Below are 11,690 nucleotides of genomic sequence, written 5' to 3'. Positions count from 1 at the left end.
TTGGAGACCAACTTGCCATTCTCACCTTCTGAACTCCCTCCGACAATGTAACCATTATAACACTGAATGTTCTACAGAAATCAGCTTCTGATCTGCTGTTGGTCAGTCATCATACATGGGAGCAGGTTCACGTCATTTCTAGAGCATTTACATTTCACCAGTCATTTTAAAGTTCATGAAGTCAGACTTAAATATTCTTTTATATATGTCAAGGAAAATCATTATATATAAACATAGGCCCACTCCTAATATTTGTAGAGCCCAAGGCAAGATTTCAAATAAAAGCTCACATATCACATGTGTAAAAATTTTAAAGTTATGACACAGACTAAAAAACTATTAAATATATGGAAGGAAGGAAAGGAAAGGAAGACAGAAAGGATGACCAACAAACTAATAAATATAATATGCCTTCATTACAACCTAAAAGGTCCAGGTTCAAATTTAGAATTCTCAGTTCCTCAGAACAGAGCTATATGGAAGAGCCCACCCTTTTTTCTTCCCACCTCCGTCTCTGTCCTGTATCTGAAGGAGCCTCGCAAATATGCATATGGATTCCCTTGCTCAACATCCGAATGACCACTCCCTGCCCATAGAGGTGCATATTCTAGTGGTGCCATCTGCCTCAGGAAGACGATCAGGGAAGGGAGCTAGGCAGGCTCTGAGAGCAAACTTGAGGGCATCTAGGCCAGGAATTCTAGAGTCGGGAATTCACTATGTGATCTAGAAAGAGAAGTAGTCCCCCTGCCCTGCGGACTCCTCACTCAGTGGGGCACGAGGGCCTCTAAAATTTGAGATCCTTCTTGCTCGTGGTGATTCTACATAAACAGGTGGCTTGTTTAGGACTGTAAGACCAAATAAAACATTTTCTTATTTTGGCAGTTTAGGTTTCCTTTTTGGCATGGTCATTAGATTTATCCTTGGCACTAACATAGCCAGTGTACCTCCAAATCCCCCAGGGGATGCATCATTTGCTGGTTGTGTGGTTCGTGTGGTTTGGTACTCTGGTTATTTTCCATCCTCCAGACTTAAAGATGAGTTAAGTCATACAAAGTCAACTTCCAAAAAAAAAAAATAATTTGAATCATTGTGGCTTTGGGTTCTCTCAGAGAACCAGAACAGTAGTCCCCCCTTATTCAAGGAGAATATGTTCCAGGACCCCCTGTGGCTTCCTGAAACCACAGAGAGTACTGAACTCTATATATATTGTTTTATCCTATACGTACACACCTATCATAAAGTTTAATTTATAAATTAGGCAGAGTAAGAGATTAACAACAATAGCTAATAATAAAATAGAATAATCATAATTACTGTAATAGCAGTTATGTGAATGTGGTCAATCTTTCTCTCTCAAAATATCTTATTGTCCTGTACTCACCTTTTCACTTCAAGAAAGCTCTTTACAGCTTCTCTGTGGCACATCCAAATTGCCAGCATCACTATTCTTGCACTTTGGGGCCATTATTAAGTAAAATAAGGTTTACTTGAACACAAACACTGAGCTACTGACAGTCCAACCAATAACCAAGATGGATACTAAGTGACTAATGGGTGGGGCACATACGCAGCATGAAGACGCTGGACAAAGGGATGAGTCAAGTCCCAGGCCAACTCACGGGACTCGCGAGATTATATCACGCTACTCAGAATGGCACCCAATTTAAAACATGAACTGTTTATTTCTGAAATTTTCCATTTAATTTTTTCAAGCCCTGGTTTACCAGGGGTAACTGAAACTGCATAAAGCAAAATCACAAATAAGGGGGAAGTACTGTATATATAATGGTGACCATTAATACACAAAGACTGAGAAAGATTTATTCACAAAGGGACTATTTATAAGACAAGAGTGGGGTAAAGAAAAATGAAAGGGGTAGCATGGTAACCGAGGGTTAGTAGCAGAGAAGCTTTTACTATCCATAGCCCAAAAGGACAGGGAAAAAGTGGTTACTAAAATGTGGAAAGAGTATCACGGAGAGGAAGCCACTCTGAAAGGAACAGTGACCGTTGGCTGACAGACACGGCCAGCCTGAGGCCACCTCACAGGGAGAGTACCAGGCAGGTACATACTCTGAGTTCACTCACCTTCCTCTGTCCCCCCAGTGTCCTGCTGGGGTTTCCCAGTGTCCCAATCCGTGGAGAGTGAGAACAGAGAGACGTGGCAAGTAGTTCTGAAAGGGCAAATAGAAGATGGCCAGTGTCTAGCTTACCTGAATATTTTCAATTTCTGGACCCAGGAGTCTTCCCTGTGTGGTTATAGATTTACCAGAGTCAAATGGAAAACTCTCTATTTCATTGTGACGACGATCGCATCTAAATTTAGTCCAAAGGCAGGAAGTTGAGTTAGTGGACAGTGGTTCAGGTAACACCAACCTCTCAACCCATTTCATAAGCTGCCTTTGCTTTTTCAAACCACATTTCCTTTCTCCGTGGCCCTGAGGCCACACACGAAGATAAACGTGGACACAGGAAAGGCAACAGTAGGACAGAAAACTGTAGAACTACTTTGCCCAGAACTACTGTACTACCAGAGCCCTGGAAAAGGGCACAGGGATGAGAGAGAATCGATTATAAATTGTAAGTGGTGCACAAAAGGAGACAGAGAGGGAAAAAAGCCTGATTCCTTCCTCGAGGAATAGTAGACTTCTGAATGTCTGAGACAGGCAGGAAAATTTCACATTCTGTATGATGAGCAAACATTACTTTTATAATCAGAAAATAGAATTTAAATTTAAAACACTAAATATCTCAACAAAAAAAAAAAAAAAAAGGAAAATTAAAGTCATCTATTTAGAGAGAAAAATGAAATGACCAGTAGTTTATCTGTTTGGCTACCTTCTTACAGATCTTTTTTTTTTTTTTTTCCTCATTTCTTCTCTGCTTCCCACTGATTCAGATGTGTCTGACACAGGTAATGTTCAGCCGCCTTTCACAGGGTTCTAGATTGTTTTCTGGTTGTCCTGCCAGATCTGCCCGCTAAGCACTCCCTTCTAGGCTGGGCAGCTTGTTGGGAGGGGGAGCCAGACAGAGGCTCAGAGGCCAAGATCACTCCAACCCAGCTGCCTCGCCTCTTCTGGGCTATCCGGTGGACCTGCCTCTCCTCCTTCTTCCCTCAGTGCATCTAGTCTAGTGGAAACTGGTTAAATTGATCCCAGGAGTAGCCTAGAGGAGAAGTAGCATTTGCAACAGAGCTGAACTTCGCCCTCTCTAAACGGTTTGCTTTAGGCAAACCCAGCCTTGCATGTGATGTCTATGGTGTGAACAGCTCCGAGAAAGACAGCTCCACCCGTGGCCCTGAATCATATAATAATTATAACATGCACACGTGCTGTGTTTCATACTGTCTTTTTGAAAAACTGCATTTTAAAAACATCTTTCCTGTCTTCTTCTCCTTATCTTAACTAAATTCCTTTAATTCAGTACAGGTTTAGGCTTTCTGAGCATGCTCAGTAGGCCCCAGTACCCCTTGGTTCAATTCTTACTGACTTATAACCACATTGAGAAATATAGATTAAAACTTTTCCAAGCAAAGATTTCCAATCTTCTAGAGCAAGCAGATGTTTTAAGGTGAGTTTGAGGAACCCCATAACACCTCTGCTATAAAGGAAACCGCTAGAGTGAATTGTAAACAAAGGGAAACTTAGCTGAAGGAGACCATAGAAGGGTTGGCCAGCCACCCAAATTATTTGTGAGTGCTGGTTACTCGTGTCCATCTTGCTTGCCTTTCTGCAATATGATCATGGATGTGGCACACCCTCCACTGAAAGCACAGATGGTGTGGGTGCCATTTGTTAAAGCTAACATTTATTGCACACCCATTTGGAGCAAAGCATCGTTTTTATGAGGTGAAGACAACATCATCCTGGCCCCAAAAGCTTGAGCTACATGGGAGTATTTTGGATCATCTCTGATAAGCCTTCTTACCATGTGGTTGTGTCATCGGCAGATTTGGGGATTTTCCGGCGGGCTGCTATGGTGGTCTACACGGACTGCATCCAGCAGTGCAGCCGGCCTCTGTACATGGTATGTGCATACTCCTGTGTTCCCTGGTCTTCTCCCAGAGAGCAGGGGACTAGCAGGAGGGGCAGACTCAGGGAAGTCATCCAGCTCCCTAAACCCAAAGGGCCAGATGGCCCAGGGGAGCTGAGGTCCAGTCAGGGGGAAGAAGCATGTTGTTTATTCTTCTTTTTCATAAAAAAATAATAATAAGCTGGGATGGTGCCACTTTGGTACATGAAACATTGCTAGTATATAAAAAAGAAAAATATATATGTATAAAACTACTAAATAGTGATCGTTGCTGTGGGGAAGGATCAAGACAGATGTCCCTGTAAATGACCATCTAAAGAGGTATGATTATTTCACTTGTGAAAGTGAAAGGGGGTGCTACTAATAATTGCACCAGGACAGCAGGCATAAACCAGGACTGTCTCGAGCAAACTGGGACACATGGTCACTCCAATCACTTTCATTAGGCACTTACGCTTTCTACATTATACATTGGTTTGATTTTTATACATTGTTTGATTTTTATAATGAGTAAGAATATTTTTTTTTCAAGCCTGTGGTTATTGCTTAATGGATGAAATACAAGTTTTAGAATTTTTTCCATTATCGTTTCCAGTATATTATACATTTCTACACTGAGCAGAGGAATCAGGGCCCTGCTCAAAGTTATGTCTTGGCTCACTGGCCAATGACCTTGGGAAAATTTCGCACCTCCTCTGAGCCATTGCCTCGGTCTTTACACAGAGTCGTGGTCAGAACTATTGATGCTGTTGGGGCCTGGTACACAAGAGTTCACTCAATATCTGCTAATAGATTATAATCAGGAGGATTTTTACAGAAATCTTTTAGCCTCCCCAGAGCTTGAATAGGAGCTACAGGCACTAAAAAGTGAAAGAACAGAGGCTGGAGGGTTTTTTGATGTTTTCTTTCTTCCTTTCCAGGACAGAATGGTATTGCTCATTGTGGGGAATCTGGTTAACTGGTCCTTGTAAGTAATCTTAGGAAAACACATTTTTCTCTTTATTAATGTCCATACACTGTGGTTTAGCTTTCCTTGCCTGTCATTTTTATAAAGAAATCTGAAATTAAGGAGAGCATAGGATTTTGCTTGCCCTAAAGATTTGAGAAAAACTTTTTTTTTTTTTTTTGGTCTCCAAGACTACTCTATGAAATTCTCGAATATCAATAGTGGTCTCTCTTAAAGAAGTGAGTTCAGTGCATTAATGCATTGAGTTCATTTGCTCAACAAGACAAATATCAGATTTGTTATAACTATGTGGCTAAAGTAGATACATGGATGGATGGATGGATGGATGGATGGATGGATGGATGGATGGATGGATGGATAGACAGACTGATGGACAGATGGACAGATGTTATTCTAGTAGTTACAAATTTGCAACATAGTTTTAATTTTTTTTGTAAAACTTTCCATAAAGGTTACCCAGTAGGCATTTCTCTCTCTCTCTTTTCTATTTATTTCTTTCCCTCTAGATCTCATTCTTCCTACTCCACCTATATTATTCTTCTTCCTTCCCCTCACCCCTTTATTGCCTTGGTCTTTTTTCTTCAAATGGCCTCAAAATAGAACAGTACAACAGATGTATATTTTTGATAGCTGTAATGATTTTACACAACCTAGTCTCAACTCAAAAATGTGCACGAGTGAGTTTTTTACTAATCCCTCAAAAATAAGTAAGTTTAGCTGCTTTTATTAGTGGTTCTTAGCTGATGTGCTCCTCCAGGCTAGTGACCTCTGATAGAAAGATGGCTCTCTACTCCTGCTGCCCTTTAAAACATAAACGGAATGAAGAAAGAGGCATATCTTCAGAGGAAGCCAGAATCTAGTCATTTGAGAATGTGAATATTACTTGGGCACCATATGCTTCTAGAAGGAACTGCCCATAATATCACCCCAGGGATTGCCTTGGGTAAGAGTCATACCTGTGAAAAATCTCTTCTTTACGTGGGGACAAGTGGAGATGAGCAATTCTTGGCGGTGGTCACCTCCCACGCTCTTCAGGACTACCCTTTGAGAGTAGACCACACAGTCCTGGTGACTCCGTAAGGCAGGTTAATAAATATCAATATTCTAAAAATCATAGATAGCCAAAATTTGATAATGTGTGTCGAGCCAATTATTGAGATAATTCTATGTCTAATAATCTAGTCCAACAAATTCATCTTAAATGAAAAATAAAAAGCACACTATGTCTGAAGATATTCATTTATTCATTGCAGTGTTCTTTATAATAGTGAAAAACTAAAGGAGGGAGGGAAAACTCTTTTATTTCAACCAGGGAGGAAAGATGATTCTTTATAGTACATCCACTTATGGGAACCTTACAATCATTAAAAACGAATATTCTGAAGGAAGTGTAATAAATTTAAAGTCACTTATAACATATTAACATAGTTTTAAAAAATTCCCCTCCTTGACAAAATGGGAGTGGGAAAGTGAAAAAGCCACCAATGCTACAAATCCCCCTTCACGGCTGCAAAATAATTCCTCCCCATGTGCTCAGTGCCCTCTTTGGACTCATCTACCGACCCAGGGACTTTGCTTCCTACATGCTGGGCATCTTCATCTGCAACCTGCTGCTCTACTTGGCCTTTTACATCATCATGAAGGTAAGCATGGCCGCGGGGAGACTGGGAGCCTCACCGCTTAAGGCCCTCCACAGGCAGTGCAGGCAGCTGGGCAGCCTCTGCTTCTCACCCACAGCTCCGCAGCTCCGAGAAGGTCCTCCCCATCCCGTTCTTCTGCATCATTGCCACGGCTGTGGTGTGGGCCGCCGCCCTGTATTTTTTCTTCCAGAATCTCAGCAGCTGGGAGGTAAGAGGACAGTTTTCTTTTCCAAGAAGATGTTCTCTTTCCATCTTGCCTTTTGACTGTCCCGCCTCCCTCTCTTCATGTGCTTGTTGCTGTTTACCTTTTTTACATGCTCTAAAACGAAAGGTTTCTCTAAAAGTTTTAATATTCACACATAAATGCCCAATGAATGGCTTGTTGTCATCATTATCAAGGTTGCTCTCGCAAGTGTGTAAGCCCCACAGACTCTGTGAATTTGATCTTCATTATGTGTTCTGTTATGAGCCTGCTCCCAGGGGATGTTTAACTTGTGCACGAACCTGATTAGTGTATCTTCTCCACCTTTCTCATTGTAATCACAATGCATAAACAGATATCCAGGTGCAGGTGTTTAAAAATCCATTTCATAGACTGGAAAGCTGAGGCCTAGGCAATTAGTGACATAGCTGAGGTACAGAACAAGGAAGTGTCTGCTCTCCATCTCCACGATCACCACAATCAATTTTAGAACTTTTTATCACCCCAAAAAGAGACTCCCCATTTCTCCCTAAGCCCTTGGACCTGGGCAGCCACTGCTCTATCTTTTGCCTCTATAGATCTGCCTATACTGGACATTTCATTCAAATGAAATCATATAGTATGCAGCCTTTGGGTCTGGCTTCCTTCACTTGGGGCATAATGTTTTCTAGATCCGTTCATGTTGTAGCATGTGTCAGTACTTCATGTCTTTTGATTGCTGGGTAATATTCAATTGTGTAGATACACTATACTTTATCTATCCATTCATCTGTTGATAGACATTTAGGTTGTTTCCACCGTGGGGCTCTTATGAATGATGCTGCTGTAAACATTTGTGTACAAGTTTTTGTGTGAACGTGTGTTTCCTCGGAAGCTAACTTTTTGAGCCAGGCATCTAGTAGCATTTGTGTAGCTTTCTGGATGCCTAGCCCTCTAAGCAGTTGAACCGTGGGAATGCTCGCCCACGTCCTGCCTCGCCTTCCTCCAGGGAACCCCAGCCAAATCCCGGGAGAAGAACCGTGAGTGTATCCTGCTGGATTTCTTTGATGACCACGACATCTGGCACTTCCTGTCTGCCACTGCCCTTTTTTTCTCATTCTTGGTAAGTTTATAATACTTTTTTAGTTAATTTCTTCTCTTTACATTCTGTACTCTCTTTTTTTCTCTTCCTCTCGTCTTTACACCCTTTTCTGTATTCCTCTCTAATTTCCCTTTGCAAGTGGCCATTGTAATTCAATGTACAGATTGTCTCTTTTTTTTTTCTTTTTATACTGTATCCTTGGGTTAGACATTATTTTCATTTCTCTTTACCCTTCAATATCTTAAGACACAGAGTGACCAAATGATTTTCCTTAAGCTGCACAACATTTGGACTGAATTGGTTATTAGAACTCACATGCCCAGTATCCCCCCAGGAATCAGTTTTGGTGTCCACTAAACATTCGATAATATTAGGTTATTCCTTCTTGTGCTATACTCACATTCCTCCTCCTCTTCCAGTCTCACTGAACATCTTAAAAATAATGTGTAAATTCCTGGAGTGGCTCAGGATAGCATCCAGGACTCTGTTGCCTTCTAACCAGTCAGTTTCCAAGCTCCTCTGTAGTCTCTCGGTTTTTTTACCCAAATGCCTTCCCAGAAGCCAAGCATATTATAACAGCCTTAACTCCTCGCTTCCTTTTGTCTTAATTTTTGACTCTTCCAAATTAAAAGTCCATGGTACCTGCACTGTTAGTTGACAAATAAGGACCTGACTAGGCATCTAGGACTCCCAACACCACCCCCATGAAAGTCTCCGCGGCCTTATTACCACAAGAGTGGAGCAGGGATACCCTCTGGTGGCCAGTTTGGAAAGTTTAGCCAATCTGTATAAACATTTCTTAAGGCTTTTATTTTTCATGGTAACCTTCATTAGAGAGAGAAAACAAAAGTGGATGGAACAGTTCCATGGGGAGAAAGTGGTGGCAGAGGAACTTAAAAATGGAGGAGGAGGATACATTTCTTATATAGCAACGCTATGCAATAAGACTTCATTTCCTTGAGGTTTTGAACTAAATGTCCCCTCCTAAGTGATGACTTCCCGGCCACCCTATCAAAACTTTTTTACCTCTTCCTACCCCATGCTTCCTATGTCCCCTCCGTAGTTTAATTTTTATCCTTAGTACATATTACCATCTAATATACTAGGCACATATTTCTACCTAACGTATTATATTTTATTCATGTATTTGCTTCACTTCTGAAGCCCTCTCTCTAATGTAAGCTCCAGAAGAGTAGGGACTTTCATCTCTTTTATTCAAAGATACATCTCCAGCACCTAGAATTGCACATAATATACCCTTGATAAATATTTGAATTAATTAATAAATTAACTACATAATTATTATGAGTGCCCATTAAGAGCACAGCATTGCAAGAAGCTGTAGAAGACATGACAACAAGGAAGGGCGTTTGTAGTTTCGGTCTGCGTGAGTCTTTGAGAGAAAGCAGAGACTGACTGTGCCTGTGACTGTGCTTTCCTTTCCTCTCCCTGCCCTTCTCCTTTCAGGTTTTGTTAACCCTAGATGATGACCTGGATGTGGTCCGGAGAGACCAGATCCCTGTCTTCTGAGCCTCCAACGTTAAAAAGGAGAAAGGGAGAGATCGATCTTGGTGCTGTTTCATGAAAAATACAGGGACTGCCACAAAGTAACCACTGCCAAATGCTCCACTCACCCTCCGTGGAGTCAACTCTGCATACATTCACACAGGGAGGAGAAGAGCAGAGGGAGATTCAAACCTGCAAGAAGGGAGGCAGAAAGGAAGCCACGGCCGGCCGTGGCCAGAGGCAAGCCCTGAAGAGTCGAGAAACATCCATCCCCTTATGTTGCAACTCTGAGCGAGACAAGGACAAATGCTGCATCAAAGTCAACTCGTTATCTTGGGATCCCTCCCACCTTCACCTGGGATTGCCAGCAAAAGCAGAACGATGCTTCACTCTTCCCTCCAGCTGCCTCCATGCCCAGAAAGGCCAGCAGCTCAAATTTCCCACCCAGGAACTTTAGGTGGTCCCCCTTTGCACCTCGGCAACATCTGCTGCTCTATACATCCCAAAGCACCAGCTCATTTCTCCAGGATCCAGGGACGATGTGGTTGCTCAGTCTGGTAGAGAAGTGCACCCCACTGGGATAGATGTTTTAGCAGCACCAGCCAGTCATCTCCTCAGAAGGAATGCTGTATGTTTCCCCTGGGTTCCTGACCCTCTTAGAAAGAATCCAGATTGGGCCTTGTCACACACACATCCTCCTAATAGGTAACTGTCTTTGGAACCAAGGCTTGGGTGCCTACCTACTTCTTGGTATCTTCATCTCACTGCTGTGTGTTGACCCCGTAACTCAGGCTTTACATTCTTGAGAAGGCCCTGTTCGTCCACAGACCAGGTCCAAGGTGGAAAGGAAAATGGGAAAACTTTTCCAGCAGCAGTTGCAGCAAGAGAAATGGCTGACATCACTAAGACACTGGTGACATCAGAATCAAGCAAACAGGCCTCACTATAAGGACTTGGACTCCTGGAACAAATTCAACAAAAATGCTTCCTCATGCCTCCAATTCAAACAGCTCGATTCCGTGCCCACATAACCTTTGGAGAAGAAATATGTGTTTAAACGGGCACTGCGTGAAGGGTCCTCCACCACTAACCCAGCTCCTTATCCATCACCTGATGCACTTCAGGGCCTCAAGAATTTCTCCTTGAAGTTCTCTAGAAGTAACTCTCATAGTGATCATATTTTACTCTAAATCTAGTTGCAAAGAGCACAGGCAATTTAGGGTCATCTTGGTTGCCCCTTAACCTCATTCCCTCTCCAGGAACACCAGTGGGCGTTGAAAGTTCAGCATCCCACCTTCCTTCTCACATAGTCTGTCAGCTCTGCCCCTGAGAGTCCTATTTTGACCAGGTGCCCTTACTACCTGGAGTATGATGTAATCAGAAAATATGCATACACAGGTACACACGTAGACACATTTGCCTGTGACACTGAACTCATGTTTCACCTCTGCTCTCCTGATCATTCTTTAAGGAAAGGGATCAGCCATTCTTTCTGTTTAAAACTATTATCCTTTGTCTAAAATATGTGCATAATGTTCAAAAACACATTTTGGAAGTTTGAATAGCAAACTTTCCCTGATTTTAAAAACACAAAGATGCTTTTAATGAAATATTTTGTGATTTTTTTTTTTCTAAAATGCCCCCAAATTTGTAATTGGTCTTCTGTTACCTTTTATTCTTTAAAAATTGCTTGCTTTCATAGGTCTCATGAAGACCACCTAGTAAATGGTTTTGTTAGTCTAACATCTAAAACAAATTTCAAATCCGTTTAACTATGGCTGATTTGACCTAGTTCTTTTATTTTAATGCACTAGTGGTTTCAAAAAAAAAAGAAAAAAATCCACTAAGGAACGTGAACAAAGCTCGTTAAAGCAGCCCTGTGACCTAAAGTGAATAAATCGTGTGACACATTACCTCTTCGGTAGCTTGTTTGGGAAATATGTCCATGGAAATTGGGAGGGGCCTGTAGAATAAAGGGACTGTGCTGCTGTATTCTTGATCTTTTTCTGATGTCTGTCTTGTGCTCATACATTGTGGTCAGTTTTGTTCTCTGCAGCAGGACTAAAAACCTAGACCAAGCCTGCTCTTATAAATATCAATTTTAAAATTACTTGTTGCTCATTCTTTCTACAGTGCCGATCTCGCGGTTCGAAGACTCAAGAGAATGGTTTGACTGCATCTGTGTGGTTGATAAGAATGTGGGACGGAGGGAGGCAACCAGTTCTTCATAACTGAACAGCACCTTGTCTTTAGTAGTACAAT

The 11,690-nt window shown here is 41.8% G+C and overlaps 1 protein-coding gene across 1 annotated transcript in view; it reads left to right on the top strand.

Moving 5' to 3' along the window:
• The window catches only part of SIDT1 (SID1 transmembrane family member 1), a 77,390-nt gene extending 65,855 nt beyond the window's left edge, over positions 1 to 11,535 (top strand). Inside the window, exons 19-25 of the mRNA XM_011355444.2 lie at positions 3,429 to 3,570; positions 3,855 to 4,026; positions 4,953 to 4,999; positions 6,537 to 6,642; positions 6,737 to 6,847; positions 7,830 to 7,943; positions 9,390 to 11,535. Coding sequence (XP_011353746.1) covers positions 3,429 to 3,570; positions 3,855 to 4,026; positions 4,953 to 4,999; positions 6,537 to 6,642; positions 6,737 to 6,847; positions 7,830 to 7,943; positions 9,390 to 9,452 — 755 coding nt within the window. The 3' untranslated portion in view covers positions 9,453 to 11,535. The remainder of the gene's footprint in view (positions 1 to 3,428; positions 3,571 to 3,854; positions 4,027 to 4,952; positions 5,000 to 6,536; positions 6,643 to 6,736; positions 6,848 to 7,829; positions 7,944 to 9,389) is intronic.
• The last annotated feature ends 155 nt before the right edge of the window (positions 11,536 to 11,690 follow it).

The sequence above is a fragment of the Pteropus vampyrus genome, unplaced genomic scaffold (assembly GCF_000151845.1).
Source record: "Pteropus vampyrus isolate Shadow unplaced genomic scaffold, Pvam_2.0 Scaffold1, whole genome shotgun sequence".
Classification (NCBI taxonomy): Eukaryota; Metazoa; Chordata; class Mammalia; order Chiroptera; family Pteropodidae; genus Pteropus; species Pteropus vampyrus.
This window is presented reverse-complemented; position numbering and strand designations above follow the sequence as displayed.